Genomic DNA, 20,464 nt, shown 5'->3' with positions numbered 1-20,464 from the left:
GGAAATCCACGCCCCCGCACGCCGGGCGTAGAGCCTAATCGACCTGTAGTGACCCGCCCGGGCGCTTTGTACTTTGTAAATAGAGCGCATTTTGGCTTATGTAAGGTCACGCGGTCTCTGAGGAATCCCGGCAGGTGAGGTTTTTGTTGTTTTTTCTTTAATTTTTTTTTTTTTTTTTACTGAAGTATAGTTGATTTACAATGTTGTGTTAGTTTCAGGTATGCGGCAAAGTGATTCACATTCTTTCCACTATAGGTTATTGCATGATATTGAACGTAGCGCCCTGTGCTATACAGTAGGTCCTTGGTTAATCTGTTTTATGTATAGTACTTTGTATATGTTAATCCCTGACGTCTAATTTATCCCTCCCCCTTTCCCCTTTGGTAACCATAGTTTGTTTTCTCTGTGAGTCTGTTTCTGGTTTATAAGTTCATTTGTGTATCTTTTTTCTTTCTTTTTTTTTTTTAGATTCCACATATAAGTGACATATGATATTTGCCTTTCTCTGACTTGCTTTACTTAGTATAATCTCTAGGTCTGTCCATGTTGCTGCAAATGGCATTGTTTCATTCTTTTTGTGGCTGAGTAATATTCCTTGTATACATGCTACATCATCTTTATTAATTCATCTGTCAATGGACATTTAGGTTGCTTCCCTGTCTTGGCTTTTGTAAATAGTGCTGCTGTGAACTTTGGGGTGCATATATCTTTTCAAATTATAGTTTTCTCTGGATATGTGCCCAGGAGTGGGATTACTGGATTGTAGGCTAAGTCTATGTTTTAGTTTTTTAAGGAATCTCCATTCTGTTCTCCATAGTGGCTGCACCAATTTACATTCCCCTGGCAGGTGAGCATACTTAACCCACTCTTTTACAGTTGGGGTAGTTCAGAGGGGTTCAATAACTTGGGCAAAGTCATGCAGCTAATAACTAGACAGGACTGGAATTCAACTTTGATTCCAGCACTTTGGCCTGCCTCACCAAGCCACCCTTTGGCTCACTAGTGGGAAGCTAAGCCATCTACTCCCACACAGCTTTCAAGAAGGACGCAGTTTGCTCTGTCTGGAATACCGACTGTCGCTATCAGCTGCTACAATCTGTGCCTTTCCACCTCCTCCCCTATCAACACTCAAGCTCCAGAAAACCTTCCCAGATTCCCTGCAATCTGTGTTACATAGTAGGTGCTCAATAAATGAACAGAAAGTCTCGAGTCATTTTTTTTCCCCTCAAGTCACTCTTTCACTCACTCATTCCACACTTACACAGGAATATCTTTGAGGAGTCTTCTTTACCAATTTCCAGGCATTGTGCTAAGAGCTTTTAATGCATTATCTCCCAACAGCCTTGTGAGGAGATGCTTTTATTGTCCACATATTAAAGATAAGGGAAATGAGATACAGAGAGCCTAACCAGGGGCAAGAGCTCCTGCAGACAGGCAGAACCTCAGCTGACTCTCAGAACACCTGGCTCTGGACTGCAATGAATTACTCAAGAACATGAGTTGGCTTTCCCTGAACTGCAGAGGAGGCGGTCAGGTTACTGGCCTGACTCCTCCATTCACCAAATATTTATTGGGTACCTACCGCATGCTGCTAGGCACTGAAATACAAAGATGAATCTCACAAAATCTCTGCCTTCAAAGGGTCTTCAGTGGGAACAGACATGTTTAAACTAAGAATGACAATTTAGTGAGGTAAGTGTTTCAATGGAGCTTTGTCTAGTAGAGGCTGCAGTAGGATGCCTGGAAGATTATGTAACAGTTCCTGATGGAGCGGAATTGGAGCCTGTGGAGATGGGAGATCAAGGAAGGCTTCCTCGTGGAGGTAATGCTTGTACTTTTTTGAAGAACAAATAAAGCATTCTTTAGGCAAAAAGACTAGAAGAGAAAGGGAGCAGCCCCAGGTGCAGGGAACTGTCTGCAAAGGCTTGTTAGGGGCCCTCCAGAGAATCATGTATAGCTTGAGTAGCAGGGTTCAGATAGAAGATATTCAGGGGATGCCAACAAAAAGAAAGGAAGGGTCTTGTATACTTGGTAGAGGGCCTCTCTTGAGAGTTCGCTACCCATATTATCCCTGGGATAATGTAAATGAATGGACATGGAACACTGTAACGCTCAGTAGAAATACGAGACAGTGTGACTATTAGCCCCATGGATTCTCTGTGCTCACTGAGTTAGAATGTGGCAGCAATGGAGTCTGAGTCCAGAGTCAGCCCCCAAACACTTGCCCCTAGTTCAAGTCCTCAGATGTACTTTCTAACCCAGTGGCTGTCTTGCAGGTGGGGCTTGTTGGTTAACACACTTGGGAGCCATCATGGCTCAGGGATCATAGTTTGAGGTCAGAGCCCCCTGAGCGGGAAAAGGAGCACAAAATTGTGTCTTTTTCTTTTAAGTTTTTATTTTGAAATAATTACGGACTCACAAGGAATTGCAAAAATAGTATCCAGAGACCCGTTCACCTTCACCCAGTTTCCCCCAATGGTAACATCTTACGTAGCAATAATAGCACAGTATCAAAATCAGGAAATCGATAATGGTACAATGCACAAAGGATCTTTGAAGATATCCTATAAGCTTCTCAAAACTGAGTGAAGGCTCTACAGACCCGGCATGTTTAAAAAAATGCTCATTGTCTATTTTATTACCAAAGGAATAGCTCACGGTTCAAAAAAACAAATTCGTACCACTGGACAAATGACAGAAAGCTTACAGAAAAAAATCAAAATGGCTTTTTACACTTCAAAAAATGCTGTCACATTTATAATTTTTAAAATATACAAGTTAAACTTGCAGTGAGATACCATGTTTTCTTCTCAGATCGAAAGTCAGATATTACTTGGTTGATCAGTGTTGATCTGTGATTGGGTAACAGGCCCTCGAAAACGTTGCTGCCAGAAGTAAACTGGTACAGTGTTTTAAGAGGGCAGTTTGAAAAGACCCAGCATTTTTACTGCTGGGAAATTATCTTCATGCATTCATGTGTGCAGAATGACATATTTATAAGGATGTTCATTGCAGTGATGCCTATTGTAGTGAAAGGACAGAAATAGTCTACATTCTGTAGGAGACTGACTCAAAAACCACAAAAAGAAGTATTGTGCAGCAATAAAAGTGGAGGAAGCTCTTTATGTGCTGACGTGACAAAATTCAAGAGACATTGTTAAAGAAAAATGAGTAGGTAGAGAACAGTATGTAATATTTGCTACCATTTGTGTTTAAAAAGATCAGGAGGGATGGGGGAATACATACACATATGTGACCTTGCATGTGCATAAAATGTCTCTGGAAAGATACACAGGGGAGTGTGAAGATGGTTGTAACTGATGAGGAGAACTCAAGGAGACTAGTTTTAAAACATCTTGTTTTAAAATTATGAGCTGTTATAGTAATTTACCTTCCGTCTTTTTTCTTTTTTTAAGAAATAAACCCTCAGCAGGGAGGGTACAGCTCTGTGGTAGAGTGCATGTCTAGCATGCACAAGGTCCTGGATTCAATCCCTAGTACCCCCATTAATAAATAAATAAAACCTGATTACCTCCCCTCCAAAAAAACAACCTAAAAAAAAAGCCTCCACTCTCATTTTCTTCCCTCCCTACCCAGAGGTAACCTCTATTCCTGATTTTGGTGTTTGTCTTCCTCTTGAATGTTTCTAAACATAGTACATATTAGGACACATGGAGTACATATTATAACATGTATGTACGCATCAATAAACAATATATCACATTGTTTTGCATGTTGGACCTTTCATTCTGCAATATGCTTTTTTCACTTAATCTTGAAAATATTTACCCATGTTGATACATGTAGCTCTTATCCATTCATTTCAACCACTGTGTAGTATTGCACTGCTTGACTGTACCCTAGCTGATCCATTCCTCTGCTGATGGACATTTAGATGATTTCCCAGTTCTTTAAATAGTGCTTCAAGTCACATTCTTATATATGTCTCCTTGCCCACTTGTGGGAAAGTTTCTCTACGCCAGTGAGCATTGAGCATATTTTTGCCATATACTCTTAGCATTAAAAATATTTTTGCCATGCACACCTAATGTTTGCATAAGTATTTATTTATGAATTACATATGTGAACCACTATGCCTAACTGGTGTGGCCATCATAAGATACACAAAAAGGTAACTGTAAAAGGGTATTAAAAGGAAGTAAATTATGTATTACAAATACTTATTTATTTGTAGTACAAAAATCCTTAATGTGGCTAAAATCCTTGAATATGCTCCATTACTTTCCCACCCTATTATTTATTGTTTCAAAAAAATTTTAATTGTGATAAAATACACGTAATATAAAATTTACCTTCGACTCCTAAGTGTACAGTTTGGTAGCGTTAAGGATTGATTACTGGCCAGCATTTCTCTTGAACTTCAGTGATTTTTCACTCATTGACCAGCTGACTCCCTCCCAGAGCTGACTGGATTCTCATTGAGCCTGAGAGTGTGTACCTGGAGTGTTCACTGGTGTGTGGGTCATTAGGATTATTTGTAATCTTAGCTTGCTTCTTTGAGAGGAATCTTGTTAAGCCTCTTACTCACTTTTGGGGGTTAGGAAAATTACTGATAGCATAATCAGGAAATCCATTTATCTGGGGACACGTGAAGTGTGCGGAACAAACACACCATGGAACCCTGAGAAGAAAACACAGACAACTCCTCCAAATCTGAAGCTCCTCTTACCCTTTACTCAGACAACTCACTTCTTTTACTACCTAACCCATGATCTCTGACAGGAAGAGAGGCCCGGGGAGGGCACCAGTGTCGGTCTGCTTAGTAAAGATTACTTGTTTTTCTTTTAGGTAAAAAAAATATATTTAAATTCTGATGCTTCCTCTCAGCACCTCTGTGATTCTCTTGTGTCTGAGGAGCGCACACCTCTCTTCGGAGGCCAGGATGTACCTAGAAACAGAATTGCTGGCTTGCAGGGCGTGCACCCTGCTGGAGTGATGTCAGCATGTTGCTCTCCACAGGCTTGTCCTGGTTTACGTTCCCACCCTTGCCATCACATTTGCACTAAAACTTGCTTTTAGTATTCCTTAATTTTTGCCAGTCAGAAGGGTGTGAAAGAGCGTCTAATTGTTTAATTTGCCTTACTAGTTTAATTTGCATGTAATTACTAGTGAGTCTGAGTCCTTTTTATATATTTATCAGCCGTTAAAATTTCTTCATCTGTTTATATCTCTTGTGTTTTTTCCTGTTGGACTATTTGTCTTTTCCATGCGAATTTGTAGGCGCCTACTTTTTCTTTCCTTTTTCCTTTTTTTTCTATTAATTTCATTAGCTTTTTTCTTAACTAATTTCACAAATTTCTATCCTTTATTATTTCTGAACTTTTGGAGTGTTTGGGTGTTCTCTGTTCGTTTTCTGATCTCTCAAGGAAAACTCTTAGCTGATTTATTTTCTATCTGTCTTATTTTCTAACATAGCATATACATTTAAAGTCATGCATTTCTCTCTAGTTACTTTAGCTGAATTTTACAACTTTTTAAAAGGAATCTCACAGCTTTTGATATGTAGTTTTTCATTGCTGCAGTTCTAAATATATTGTCATTTCTATTGTTTTATTCTCCTGTCATGAATTTTCAGAAGTGTGATTTTAAAATTCCAGAGATATGCCTTTTGTTTTACTCCTTTAAACAAACACAAAAAAAGCTTATATTTTGTTATTGATTTGTAACTTCACTACTTTGTGGTCATAGGGTGTGTTCTGTATGACGTTGGTTTTTTTAGTATTACTAAATACTTCACTGGCACAGTATAAGTTAATTTTTATAATGTTCCATGCATATTTAAAAATAATATTTTCTAGCCTTTGTATATTAGAGTTTGTTATATCATTTAATATTTTATATGTTACTAATTTTGTTTTATTTTTGTTTCATCTATCTGATTTTTGGAGAAAAGTATGTTAAAATGTCCTCGTATATTTATAGATTTTACAATCTTCCCTTGTTTTTCTGCCTTAAATATTGTGATGTTGTTAGAGTCATATAAGTACTAGGTTATTTAGTTCCTGGTGAACTATTTATCATCAAGGGATGACACCTGTATTCCTAATAATCCTTTTTTTCTTAAAATCTATTCTGTCAGATTTTAATATTGCTCTATCAGTTTTCCATTTTGCCCTACACTGAGAGGCAGCAGAGAGCAATGTTAAGAGTATGGACCCTGAAGTCAGGCTAATGGGGTTCAAATCCCAGCACTAACACTTTCTAGCTGTGTAACCTCAAGCAAGTTATAACCTCAGTGTTCCCACATATAAAATGGGCATAGTTACTACCTATCTTAAAAAATTGTTATGAAGATTAAATGAATTACTGTTTTTAAAGCACTTTGAACATCATAGTAGGCACTCCATATGTACTTGTAAAATTAAATAAATGAATATATCTGCACCCCTTTTCTGTGTCATTACTTTATAAGTAATTGCCTGATAAATACCATATAGCTGATAGATACTGACATGTTGCCGTAGATACCTTTATTACATAAGCCATATCACATATGTGTGAATGTATCTGTAGAATAACTCCTAGAAATGGGATTATTGGGTGGAAAAATATGTGCATTTGTAATTTTCCTAGATAGTGCCAAATTGCCTTACATAGGATTTGTATGTAAGGCAGTTTGGCGCTATCTAACAAAATTGATCTTTGCCAGTCTGCTAAGTGAAAAATGTTGTTATATTATGGTGTAAGTGTAATTTACATTTCTCTTATTTTAAATGAGGTTGAGCATATTTGAATGCTCTTTGTGTTTCCTTTTCTGTGAGTGTTCCCTTGCCCATTTTCAGTTGGGTTGTTGATTTTTTTCTTTATCTAGTTGAACAAGTTTTTTAGATATTGGGAAATCAGTCCTTATTCTATGATATGAGCTGAATTTTTTTTTAAGCACTGCCCGTCAGGAATCAAGAAAAGCAACGATAAAGAACAATTTATATTATTATCTCGAAATATTTTCTGCCAAGTAGTAAAAGCTACCGTTTTCTCTTCACAGATTTTGTGCTAAACACGTCTTTAATCTTCAAAACCTCACTGCCTGGTAGATAATATTATCTTCCTTTTACAAACGAAAAAAACTGAAGATTAGAGAGATTCATTTTTTTCACTCAATAATATTCATTAAGCACCGGTGCTAAGCATCTTAACTTTGGGGATATAGCAGAGAGTGAAACAAGAAAAGGTCCTTGTTCTGTGGACTTACATTCTAGGGGGGGACAATAGATCACAAACAAGTAAATGAATAAGCTACTTTCTGATCATGGTAAGTGCTATGAAGAAAATAAAACAAAATGGTGTACCTGGCAAGGAATGGGGCAGCTACTATTTAGGTTGGGTGATCTCAGAAGTCCTATCTGAAAAAATGAGATTTGATCTGATGCCTAAAAAGAAAGAGAAGATCTGGGAAATAGAACTGTTAGTGCAAAGGCCCTGAGGCAGAAATGAGTTTGGCTTGTTCAAGACTCAGAGAATTTTGGTTTGAGGCACAAACTGGGAAAGCCACTGGGAGTTTTTGAAGGGAAGGGTAATTTGACCTGGTTTTATTTGTCTGTCAAGATAAGGTAAGTTAGCGATTCTGAAAGTTCTGGTTTTAGGCCCTTTTACATTTTTGAAAATGGAAGATCCACCCCCCCAACACACACACACAAAACACCCACTTTTTTGTTTGTGTGTGTATTTGTTATCTGTTGCTGTGTAACAAATCACCCCCAAATGTAATGACTTAAAACCACAGTAGTCATTTATTTGGATTTCTGTGGGCCTGCAATTTGGGAATAGCTTGGCTGGAATTTTCTGACTTGGGATCTCTTGTGAGGTTACAGTCATCTGAAAGTTTGACTAAAGCTGAAGGGTCTGCTTGCAAGATGGCTCTATCACAGGAGTGGTAAGCTGGGGCCAGCTGTTACCAGGAAGCCTGAGTTCATCCCCCTGTGAGCCTCCCAGTAGGCATAGTTGAGTGTCCTCCTGTCATGACTGCTGGCTTCCCCCACAGCAAGCAATCCAAGAAACAGCAATACAGATATTGATATATCTTTTATGACCTAACCTCAGGAGTCACACATTGTCATTTTCTCAATATTCTGTTGGTACATAGCCCTGTTTGATACGGGCATGACTATCAGGAAATGAGGATCATCGCAGGCCATGTTGGAGACCAGCTACCACAATGTGGGTATTTTACAATTTATACTTAAAAACAACCTAAAAACAAAAAACAAAAACCTAAATGCCCAATGACAGATGACTGGATAAAAAAGCTGTGTTATAGTTATACTACTCAGCCATAAAAAAGAATAAAATAATGCCATTTGCAGCAACATGGATGGACCTGGATATTGTCATTCTAAGTGAAGTAAGCCAGAAAGAGAAAGAAAAAGACCATATGATACTACTCAGACATGGAATCTTTAAAAAAAAAAAAAAAAAAAGGACAAATGAACTCATCTACAAAACAGGAAGAGACTCAGACATAATAAACAAACATGGCTACCAGGGGAAAGGGGGTGGAAAGGGATAAATTGGGAGTTCAAGAATTAAAAATACTAACTACTGTATATAAAATAGATAAACAAAATACCTTCTGTATAGCACAGGGAACTATATTCAATATCTTGTAGTAACCTGTAATTTAAAATAATATGAAAATGAATATATGTATGTATATGTATGACTGAAACATTATGCTGTACACCAGAAATTAACACCTTGTAAAATGGCTATGCTTCAATAAAGATAAATAAATAAAATTTATACTTATAAGCATTTTATGTTTGCAGATCAAATTGTATTTGATATTTACCATATTAGAAATTAAAATTTTTAAATGCTAGTTTGTTCATTTAAAAATATGTCCACTGTGTGTTAACATAAATAATGCATTTTTAATGGAAATAGAAGAATGGCATTTTTTTACATTTCTGCAAATCTCTTTGATATTTGATTTAACAGAAAAATGTTGGATCTTAATTTTTCTCTCTGCATATACCACTGAACGTTCTTGAGAGAATGAGAGCTAAAATGGAAAATGATGTGTTAGTATTATTGTAAAAATAGTTTTAACTTGATGGACACTTCTGAAAGGACTGAAACACACTTTCAGAACCTTGAGCTAGATTATCATATGGTAACAAATGATGCCCAAATCTCAGTAGCTTACAACAACAAAGGTTTATTTCTTGCTTATGCTACACATCCATTATGGCTTGCTCATGGTTCTGTTCCATGTCCTCTTCACCAAGGAACCCTTGTTGACAGGGCATCCTCTGGCTGGACATTGCTAGATATGGGGAAAGAGAACTTGATAAACCATCCTGGCTCTTAAAAAATTATTCTTGGGAGTAATGGGTCACTTTCTTTCTTTTTTCATCAGCCAAAGAAAGTCACATGGCCGAGCTTGAGTTCTTCAGGGCTGAGATGTACAATCTGCAGTCAGAGACCCCACTGGAAGAAATACCAGGTATATGTGGTATATATACCTCTACCATGGTGTTTAATGAATATCATTGGCTGCTCGTGGGGAATGGATTATATTGGGGAGAGGTAGGAAGCTATTTAAGGGTAGAAGTATGTTAGGAACTGACTGCAGTACTTTGGGCAAGAAATTACGGCGGCTTGGACTACAGTGGTAGCAGTAGTCTGATTCAGGATGTACTTTGGAATTGGTAGAACTTATTTTTGGAGAGGGGTGGGGTTAAGGGAAAGTGCTGAAAGATAACTTCTAGGTTTTTAGTTTGAACAACTGAGTGGATGACATGACATTTATTGAGATGGGGTAGGTTGGAAGGATAGTTGGGTTTTTTGGTGGGGTGGAACAAATGTTGAACATGTTATGCCTGAGATTCCTGTTTTACATCTAAACGGAAATGTCCGGTGGATACTTGAATATATGTCTGGAGGTCTGGGGAGAGGTCAGAACTCAGGTATTAGCACAGAGCTGAATTGTAAAGCTATGGAGTTGGAAGATACCTCCTAGGGAGAAGGTGCTAATAGGGAAGGGAAGTGGGCTGAGGGCTAAAGGCTAAAGCTTTGGCATACTCCAACATTTATAGGTGGAAATGACTTTGGATCAGCAAAGGAGATTGAGGAGGAGCCATTGAAGTAAGGTGAAAATGGGTAGAAGTGGAAGCAAAAAGAAGAGTGTTTCAGGAAGGAGGGAGTGTTACCGAACTCACAGGTGTAGTCTGTTTCAATGTTCTAGAGAGGGATAGGACTGAGGAAAATGGGAGTCACAGGTGACCTGGGTAAGTAGTTTTGGTAGGGAGGTGAGGATTAGGTGAGAGTAAGAAAAGATGGGAAGTGAGGAATGGAGGCACCACTTTTGAGAATTTTCTATTTTGGTTGGGTCAGTAAGTGAAAAAGAAGACAAAAGACGTGAAGATGAAATTGTGTGTATGTGGAATCTTTCAACTGTAAATGCTCTATCTATAAGTATTAGGCTTATTTTGCTATTTATTATTGAACTTCTAGAAATTTCAAACTAGCTCAGTGTGAGGAATCACAAAGACGCTACTGCTAGTCCCCAGCTTGGGGCTGTTATTAATAGGCTCAAAATATCTCCAACCAATGAGAAGCCGAGAAAAGAAGAGACGGAAAGGAGTGGAGAGGGAAACGAAGAAGGGGAGGGTCGGCTAAGTTAAGATTGTCCTCCCAGGGCCTCCGTAGGGCAGCTCGCGGCCCTTACGTAATTTCAGGGGCGGGGCCGACAGGAAATTTAAACCGAAGCCGCGACCGACGGCGCCTAGAGAATGATGTTATAGCTGGAGAGGAACGGCGGGTGCAAGGATCTGAAAGAGCTCAAGGAGCCCGAGAATGTGATACGGCGGCCTTGAAGGAGTACGGGGGCCAAGAAAGAGCCGAGAATTTGAGGAGGGAGCGGGAAAGGGAAGCAGAGGTAAGAAGGAAGGCGGAAAGTGCCCTAAGAGTTAAAGAGGGGTATGGGGTCGGGAAGTGGGCACAGGAATTGGGGAGCAGATAGATGCGGAAGCTGGGGAGGGTAGAGGGACCTGGAAGGGGTCACAGGAGTTGAGGGTACTGAGGTCTAAAGGAGGTACAGGGACTTGAGGGGACAAGAGCCTGGAGAGAGGCACGGGGATTGAAATGTACTAGGGGTGGCCAAGAGGCCACGGGACTTGAGTCAGCAGTCTGAAAGGGGGCGGAGGGACTGAGGGACAAGAGCTTGGAAGGAAGCGCAGGAGCAGAGAGGGGATGTGGGTTTGGATGTAGTTGAGTCTTGGGGTTCCCGGGAGCCTCGATGTGAATTGTGCGGGATTTGGGAGTCAGGGGAGGAGATAGTGGAAGATCGAAGCCTAGTGAAGGTGATTCAGCTGCTGTTTTGTCTTTCTTTTAAAGGCAACGATTGGTTTGAACTGGAGGGTTCAATGGCTGAGAGTAGGCTCCAGGCTCCGGACCTAGGTAAGTAATAAGTCAAAACTAGGGATACGAGGTCAAAGCTGCTACTCCTGCCCGGAGCCTTTTGCGAAGAAAAGGCAGAGAAAAAGCCCTCTAATTACTGTGGGTGGGGGGGGTTAAGGGATGTCATGGATCATTTAGGAATTCATGATAAGGTCAAACAAGAGCTTTCAGTCTGATATTATAAACAAGATTAGCAGATATATGCGGAGTCAGGATGGATTAATTTATTAAACCCATATTCATTACTTTTACCATAAAATTCTTAAATTTATCGATAAATTTAAACAGCCCTATCCAGTTAGACAAGTATTTTAGCACATAGTCATTTCCTTCAATATTACTCTCCTCCTCTCTTAGTATCATCTAGTTTGAGTTCTGGATTGTTACAGATATGCCATTTGGTTGTTGTCTTTTAAGCAGTTATATACTTCACTAAATTCTTTACTCTTCCTTCTCATGTCTTGTTGCTTTCTTCTGAATCTATTTCTCTTTTTGCTGATGAACTTTCTCCAAGAGTGTTTTCAAAGGGGCTTTATGTGATAAGCTTTATGAGGCTTGTATACCTGAGAACATCTTTATTTCACCTTTGTATTAAATTTCTTGAGTCAAAGGTTTTTTCCTTCAACACATTGAAAAATTACAGTGGTTTCTTCTTGCAAAAGGTAGATACTGAGGAAATTCAGGGAACCCTGGACTGAGCTATGGACTTCTGGAGTTTTGCTTTAGATTCTTTGAAGTGTGGCCAAGGTGTTATTAGCTGGGATTACTTTTTATGTTTATCTTTCTGTTTGATGGTGGTAGTAGTGGGTTCTTAGACCACATGACTAGTATGAGTTTGAATTCCAGACTTTTGGGAGTCCTGTGGTTTTGGATTCTCAGTGAAGACTTTCCTTTCGTGGGGAGCCCAGACTAAGATACACAGTGTTCCTTTTTGTCTCTTCTGGTGGATGACTATTTTCTGGCTTACCTTTTTTCCTAGATTGGTGCAGGAGTTCCCAATTCTCACTCCCCACTTTAGGCTGGCACAAGACCTTATCTCCTGGGCTCCATCTGGCTCTTCAGTCCTAAGCCCTCTGCTTTTTTTTTTTTCAGTGGAGGTACTGGAGATTGAACCCAGGACCTCATGTATGCTAAGCATGTGCTCTACCCCTGAGCTGTATTACCCTCCCCCCACTCATCTTATCTTTGATACATTTCAGGTAATGTGTAGGCATTTACCTTGCCCTCTAAATAATTCAGCAAGCATTTCATTGATCAGAGTTCTGAATTTATTTATAGTTTTTTCCTTTCAATGTAAAATTTATATACAACGAAATGCAGAATTCTCAAAGGTATGTTCACTAAGGTGGGGTTTTTTAGATTTATTGAGTTATAATTTACATTAAATTCTTTTGTCATAAATGTACACTCTCAATGATTTTTATTTAATTTACAGAGTTTTGCAATGAACACATCTAATTGTAGAACATTTTCATCACCCCAGAAAGAACCTTATGCCCATTTGCAGTCACTCCTCATTCCCATCCTCAGCCCTAAGCAACCACTAATCTAATTTCTGTCTCTATATATTTTCCTTTCCTGGACACTCCATAAAATGTAGTTTACAATATGTAGTCTTTTGTGTCTGGCTTTTCTTACATGGCATGTTTTGAGGTTCATCCTTGCTGTAGCCCGTGTCAGTAGTTCATTTGTTTTTATTGCCAAATAGTATTCCATCATATCACATTTGCTTACCATTTTATTTACATTTGAATTGTTTCCACCTTTTGGCTAAAATGAATTAACACTGCTGTGAACATTCCTGCACAAGTTTTAATTGGATGTATCTGGATGTATGCCTTGGAGTGGAGTTGCTGGGTCTTGTGCTAACTCTGCATAACATTTTGATAAACTGCCCCACTGTTTTCTAAAGTGGCTGCACCATTTTATATTTCCACCATGGATGTATGAGGTTCGGTTTCTCCGTATCTGGGCTTCATCAGGGCAGGAATAGGAGTCTCGGGTCCATCTTGGTGCCCAGGGCCTGGCTGAGTGCAGGGGCTGTCGGCGAGGCTTGCTGGACCTGCAGGGCTCCCTCTCACCTCGGGCTTCTCACTCTATTCCCCTTTGTTGTTTTCTAGGGGCTCAGCTCGGAGTTCCCAGTTGTCTGAGAAAATGCCAGAAGCACTCACCAGATGCTGGGAGGCAGCCCTTTTCTGGAAAGTCCTTTTACTTGGATCTGCCTGCTGGCAAGAACCTCCAGTTTTTAACAGGAGCCATCCAGCAGCTGGGTGGGGTATGCAACCTGCTTCTCTCCTGTGGGACCGTGTGCCTCTGCGGGTTGTAGGGCAGGAGCTGGAGAGGGATTATATCTGTGACTTGGGGCATTTTCCGTGCTCTCACTGTGTTCTCCAAAGCAATTTAAGTATAAACCTTTTTTTTTTCAAGTAAAGTTAAATTTTTTTTCCTGATTAGAAAAGTAGTATCTGTTTATTCTAGAAATTTCAGAGAGCATGGAACTGCTCCAAGTGACAACCATCGTTTTGATGAATTTATTTTCTGGTGGACTCTTCTCTTTTCTTTGTTTCTCTCTCTCCCTCCCTCCCTTTTTTTCTTTCTTTCATGACTTTATTGAGCTATAATTCACATACCATATAGTTCAGCCATTTAAAATATACAGTTCAATGGTTTTTAGTATATTCACAGAGATATGCAGATTGTGTAATTACGGTCAATTTTAGAACATTTTCATCACCCCCAAAAAGGAATGCTATACTATTATCAGTCACTCCCCATTGCCGCTTAATACTCCCAGCCCTGGGTAACCACTCTTCTGCTTCTGTCTCTATCCTTTTTTTTTTAATGCTTATTTTCTGTGTGGCTATGATCATGAATATATTTTTGATAACCAACTTTTTGCTCATAACCTTAAAGCAATTTCCTATCAATATTACCCCTCACATATATCCTTTGTAACGAGGATATAATTTTGAGTGGATTATTAATTTACTTAACCTTAACCTATGGACATTTAGATGATTTTTAAATCTTAGCTCTTATAAATAGCACTGTGGTGAACAGCTTTGGGGGAAAAAAGCATTTGCTGTATTTGAGTCCATTACAATATTTTCAGAGCATGTGTCCTACGGCACTTTTAGTAAGGGGTTGACATGGGAAACTCTTGTGTTTAGCAAATAGGTTGATAGCACTTGGCCCCCAAGAGGTGGGTCGCTGGGGAAACTGTGTGAAGAGGCTCAGAATGCAGAGGCTCTTTGCCGTCCAATGAATGGAAACTTAGCAATGGGGATGGAAAGAATGAGGATTATGCACCCAAATGGGCCCAAAATCACATCTTGAACTTTTAGTGTGTTCTGTCATTTAGCCTTTGCTGTGTAAAACACCACCCTAGAACTTGGACTTAAAACAACAATTTACTGTTTCTCACTCTCCTATGTTGGCTGGGTGGTTCCTCTGCTGGTTTCATCCAGGCTCACTCCCGCAGCTGCATTCAGCCGGAGGGTCAGCTGGGCTGGAAGGACCAAAGATGCTCTCATGTGCACCTCTGGAAGTTCATGCTTGCAGCTGCTACGTGACTGCTTACATATTGTGTGAGAAGTTCCTTACACACGTCATCTGTGTACGCACAGGCGTATGGACATATAGTGAGCTAGACCAGCTGGGTTATACAGTGGTCTCAGGGCAGCTTTCCTGGAAGGTGACGGGAGAAGCGACAAGGCCTCTGTAGGCCTAGGCTCTGGAATGCACACATACTGTACACTTTCACCACATCCTGTTGGTCAAAAGGAGTCCTATTCAAGGGAGTGGACTCAGGCTGCACCTCCTGATGGGAGGAACAGCAGAGTCACCTGCAAAGGAGTGGGTTTGTTGGGATGGGACGAGTGTGTGGCCATTGAATCATCTGTCATTTAGGCGGGGTAGCACTGCCCTACTCCAACCCTCTAGTGTTTGTTTTTGCCGAGTTACAGGAGGTAGACGGATGTACTCCTTCAAGCCATAGCTTTAAAGACTTTAATTGTGATAAAATGTATATGGCACTTTATTTTTTTTTTTTATTTTAATTTGTTTTTTTGTTGGGGGGAGGTAACTAGGTTTGTTTATTTATTTTAATTTTTTTTAAATTTTAGGTTTATTTATTTTAATGGCAGTGCTGGGAGTTGAATCCAGGACCTTGCGCATGCTAGGCACACACTCTACCACTGCACTATACCCACCCACCATTTATTTATTTATATATCTTCTTATTGGAGGTACTGGGGATTGAACCCAGGACCTTGTGCATGCTAGGCATGTACTGTACCCCTGAGCTATACCCTCCCTCCATATATGGCATTTTAAAGTATGCGGTTCATTGGTGTTAACTACATTCACACTGTTGTATAACCATTGCTCTGTTTCCTATACTCGTATCTCCTCAAACAGAAACTGTAACCTTTAAGCAATAACTTCCCATTTCCTTGTCTCCCACCCCTGTAACTCAGTTCCGTGTTATGTCTCAGAATTTGCCCATTCTGGACACCTCATATCTGTGGGATCACAGATATTTCCTTTTGTGTCTGGCTTTTTTCACTTAGCGTAAAGTTTTCAAGGTTCATCCATGTTGTAGCAGAGATCAGAACTTCATTTCTTTTTTATGGCTGAATGACTCCCCAGTGTATGGGTGGACCGTATTTTGCTTATCCAGTCATCTGTTAATGGACTCTCAGGTTGTTTCGGCTCTCTAGCCATTATGAGTAATGCTGCAGTGACCATGTGTCCGCTCGAGTCCCTGTTTTCAATTCTGTTGGGTGTACACCTTGGAGTGGAATTGCTGAGTCATATGGTAATCCATATGTTTAGCTTTCTGAGGAACCTAAACTTTTTTTTTTTCCTTAACGTAAGTGCCAGGTTCCTCATCCAGTCACACCTCAGAGATATCACCCATCCTTACTTTCACGGATGTGCTGGGGCTGGCTCACAAGATCAAATTTTTAGCATCTCTTTCAAGTTGCACATTCAGTGACATCATACGGGCAGCCATGGTAGGATTTTACCCCACAGAATTCAGCAAATGCTATAAAGCAGGATTTTTTTTTCCCCCAGAGAGTCAGTTATTAAGCTGTTGCCAGCTCACTACTGCTTATTTCTGTCTTGTCTTCTTTCTACAGACGTGAGTTAAGTGTCATTGTGTTTCAGGCACTGCGTTGGGTTCTTGTGATGCAGGATGTCAGACCCTCTCAGTGCCATGCAGGGCTTACAGGTAGGATGAGCAGGTACTTACACAGCTGAGTAATAGCCAAAACCCTTTTTAGTTTCAGGCTCCTTTCAAGGTGACAGATGCAACGTCTGGATGTCCCAGTGTATCTTCACAGCAAAAGCATGGCTTAACCAAGCCATTAATTCTCTCTGGTCCTTTCAGTGTGCTCTTGCTCCTAGCAAACTCAAACTAGTCAAATACCCAGAGCCTCTGGGCTTCTGCTGCTGGGCCAGGAGGAGCTGCAGTTGTGGAGCAAGAACCTGTGTTATATATATAAGCCCTATTGTATTTCGGGATGATGTCTTCTTGAGGACCCGCACAGAACTGCACTTGGACTATTTAAAGACATTGATCCTGGAACTTCTGGCAGCCAAGATTTCCTTCCCCACCCTCTTGCTATTGGTGATTCTACATCTGCCTTTTCAGTTTCAGCCACCTCTGTGATCTGGTTTCAGGTAATTGAGGGTTTTCTGAGCAAAGAAGTAAGTTACATCGTGTCCAGCCGCAGGGAGGCGAAGGCAGAGAGCAGTGGGACGAGTCACAGAGGCTGCCCCAGTCCCAGCAAGATCCGAGTGGAAACACTGCCCATGGCCCACCCAAAAGGCAGCCATCCCAGGCCCGCACAGAAACCCGCAGACTCGGTGAGAACTTCATGGGGTCAGAGAGGGGTACCCTACTGACGAAGGAAGTAAGCCTTGGTGAGCCCTCTTAGGCAGTTTCTGGTTTTCGTTTCATCTGGTTTATTTTAATCTCTCTTTTGAATTCAGGGGCTGAAAATATCTTACCATAGCTCTGGATCTCAACACCTCGGCAACATGCCCTTCCTTCGGTGATAAACGTTACTTTTTATGGGAATTCAGAGTCTGAGGTTCAAAAACAGTAGGAGGGCCCTCTATAAACCAGAGAGGGCTTGTTGGGATTGGCCAAGGCTTGTCTGCTTGGCAGCGTGGGCTTCTAAACAGAGGTCTCAGAATTAGGAGTTTAGGACTAGCAGATATAAACTACCAAATATAAAATAGATAAACAACAAGGTCCTACTGTGTAGCACAGGGAAGTATATTCAAAAGCTTGTAATAACCTATAATGAGAAAGTATATATGTATGTGTAACTGAATCACTATGCTGTACACCAGAAACTAACACAACATTGTAAATCAACTATGCTTCAGTTAAAAAAAAAAGAGAGAGCAAGGTCTTAGGACGTTTTTAACACTTGACCTTGGGTGAATGCAGAATGCCCTTCACCAGGGTCCAGGCTGCCCGGGCCACAGCTCCCTGCAGGTGACCTGAACTTGGCTGTGGCTGTACCTTTTCTTCTGAAAGGATCCCCAGGCTCCTTGGCTCTCACTGCTCCCAGCTTTCCAAGGGACGTGACTCTAAGACACGTGACTCCTCGCCAGCTCCGGTGGAGACATCTGTTTGTGCACAGGTGGTCTCCCCAGCTCACCTCATTGCTCCTCTGTTCCGTCAGGTGCCTCTGAGCAGAGGGAAGGAGCTTCTGCAGGCGGCCATCAGGAACCAGGTGAGCTGGCGGGCAGGCTGGAGTGAGTGTCTCCGCACAGCGAAGAAGTCAGCCTTTCCTCCGAAGGTTCTGCTGAAGTACTGACGCGAAAGGCACACCCTGCGAGACCTGTGGCAGTGTCGTTATTTCCTCCTTATGGATGAGGGAGTGGGGCTCAGAGAAGTTAGGTCATCTGTCCATGGTCAGCCAGGGCTGAAGTGGCAGAGCCGAGGTTTGACTCCATGATCTTTCCAACTCCAGAGCCTCCCAGGAGAACCTTGGAGGGATGCTGTGGGGTATGTCATACTTTGTATGTCTTTCACAAGAGGCTGTTTATCCTTTTTGTGAGAATCCAGAGCCGTTACAGTTAAGTGGCAGGAGGAGGAGTTGAGGTGATCCTGTGAGAGAAGTCGCTGAAGTGACCGCAGCTGGGTGCCTTGCCTGTGATGAGGACAGCTTGGCAAGGAGGGAGGTGGGCGGCAGGCATAGACGGTGGTGACTGTTGGTGGTGGTTATTGTGTTCTTCCTGTGGGCTGAGAGCTTTCCTCACAGAGGCTCTCCCAACAAACAGCTCTCATGTAAGCGTGTCCCTTCCTGGTCACAGGATGGCCAGAGCTGAGCCTGTAGGCAGATCAGCAGTCCGTCCCCTCCTGAGGTGTGGAGGACAGAGGTCTTCCTGGGGGCTGGGGTTGACTCTCCAGGTTCTGGGCTCTCTCCTCCCAACAGTTCCCCACGTGGATGACTCAGAGCTCCCAGAAGCCAGGACAGCCATGGTGTCCATGCCCCTGCCTGATTCTGCTTGTCTTTCCAGGAGAGCAGCAGCAGCCTCCTGAGCAACGCCCGCTCCTGGGGAGTACGGATCCTGCACGTGGATGGTACCCTTTCTGCCCCAGGGCTCCTGCGGACGGGAGGGTTGGTGACTTTGACTGGGAACATCAGCTGGGGGAGGGATCAGAGTCCTGTACCAGCTGCAGCCAGGTGCACTCAGTTACTGTGTTGATCCACACAGGCGGGGAGGGAGAGAGACCAACAGTAACACGAGGAGAGCGCAGGTCGTGGGAGGTGCTGTTCTATTTAACCCGACAGCTCCTCTTAACTGGTATCATAATCCTGTTTTACAAATAGAAGAAGAATCCGAATATCCATGACACCTTATCAGGCATTTACTCTGTGCCAGGTAATTCCCTCACCACCTCCCTCTGCCCATTGTACAGATGAGGAAATTGAGCCTCAGAGAATGTAGTAAGTAAATCATCCATAGTCTGACCAGGAGTGAGTAAAGTGGCCCACATTCCCACCTAGTTTGGCCCGGCTAAATTTTGTGTTCTTTCTGTCCTCTAGGGTCGCCTCACACTCTAACCACCCGTTTTCAGGTTGTAATAAATTCACACTAGAATAGCTGTTGTGAATCGGCTGGCAGCGACTGGCCCTCACATCCAGCTCCACTTTGATTCTGGGGTTTGCTCTGACCCACTGAAAGGGGCTGGTCCACATCCTGCCTGAGATCTGCCAGAGGATAGAGAACTGTGCTTGGGAAGGTCCTGGTCTGGGATATGGGGGGTTCCACCATCACTGGAAAACCAGCCGATTCCCACTTGATCTAATTTCCTGACTTCCTGAGTATTCGAGAAGCTCCAGCACGTGTAGCCCCTACTGAGTCTCTTCCCCTCTGAAGTTAAATCTGAAGAACTCCCGTGGCTTGGTCGCCTGACAGAAGCAGCTCCGCAGTTGTACCTTAAAGCCCTTTATGGGCTACAAGGCACCTCCTGTTCAAGACTTGTACTCAGTGCTTCAAAGGAGCCTGAAGCCAGCTCAGGGGCTCTTCCAGAGATAGAGGACCCAGCCCTCTCTTTTATCGTCAGCAGGTGCAGGGATGGCACGTAGCCAGAAGGTGGCAGGCAAGGCTGGTGTGATCCAGTGGGCCAGGCTGGGTGAGAAGTGTAATCCCCCAGCCCCAGGAAGGGACTGTGCTGGGGAAGTGAGGAGAGGGAGCCCTTGGCCACAGCCCTGTTTCCCCCACAGAAATGGTGATGCACGTGCAGCACCTGTCTCTTGATGCTCTGTGTGTGAAGAAGCAAGGGCCAGAGAAGCCAGAGGTAGGTCCTCCCACTGAACTGAAGGGTAACAGTAAAGCCTGTGACAACTTTGGTAAATCCATGACACCCCACCAAGCCATCTCCTCCCAGCTGTCCTGGGGAAAGCGGGAGGAACACAGCCTCTCAGTCAGCTCTCCCTGATGCCCACAGCCCCACATTGCCTGGTCTTCCCTCCTCCCTGTGCCTGGGCCCTGGACTGCCTGCAGGTTGTCT

The 20,464-nt window shown here is 42.1% G+C and overlaps 1 protein-coding gene across 1 annotated transcript in view; it reads left to right on the top strand.

The window, feature by feature from the left end:
- Positions 1 to 91: 91 nt before the first annotated feature.
- Positions 92 to 20,464, top strand: part of DBF4B (DBF4B-CDC7 kinase regulatory subunit) — a 31,298-nt gene continuing 10,925 nt past the window's right edge. The window contains exons 1-9 of the mRNA XM_072939202.1: positions 92 to 134; positions 9,380 to 9,466; positions 10,701 to 10,900; positions 11,359 to 11,421; positions 13,542 to 13,696; positions 17,110 to 17,295; positions 18,126 to 18,176; positions 18,967 to 19,030; positions 20,178 to 20,251. Coding sequence (XP_072795303.1) covers positions 11,388 to 11,421; positions 13,542 to 13,696; positions 17,110 to 17,295; positions 18,126 to 18,176; positions 18,967 to 19,030; positions 20,178 to 20,251 — 564 coding nt within the window. The 5' untranslated portion in view covers positions 92 to 134; positions 9,380 to 9,466; positions 10,701 to 10,900; positions 11,359 to 11,387. The remainder of the gene's footprint in view (positions 135 to 9,379; positions 9,467 to 10,700; positions 10,901 to 11,358; positions 11,422 to 13,541; positions 13,697 to 17,109; positions 17,296 to 18,125; positions 18,177 to 18,966; positions 19,031 to 20,177; positions 20,252 to 20,464) is intronic.

The sequence above is a fragment of the Vicugna pacos genome, chromosome 16, assembly GCF_048564905.1.
Source record: "Vicugna pacos chromosome 16, VicPac4, whole genome shotgun sequence".
Lineage (NCBI taxonomy): Eukaryota > Metazoa > Chordata > Mammalia > Artiodactyla > Camelidae > Vicugna > Vicugna pacos.
The sequence above is the reverse complement of the archived record's forward strand: the minus strand, read 5'-3'. Positions and strand labels throughout refer to the sequence as shown.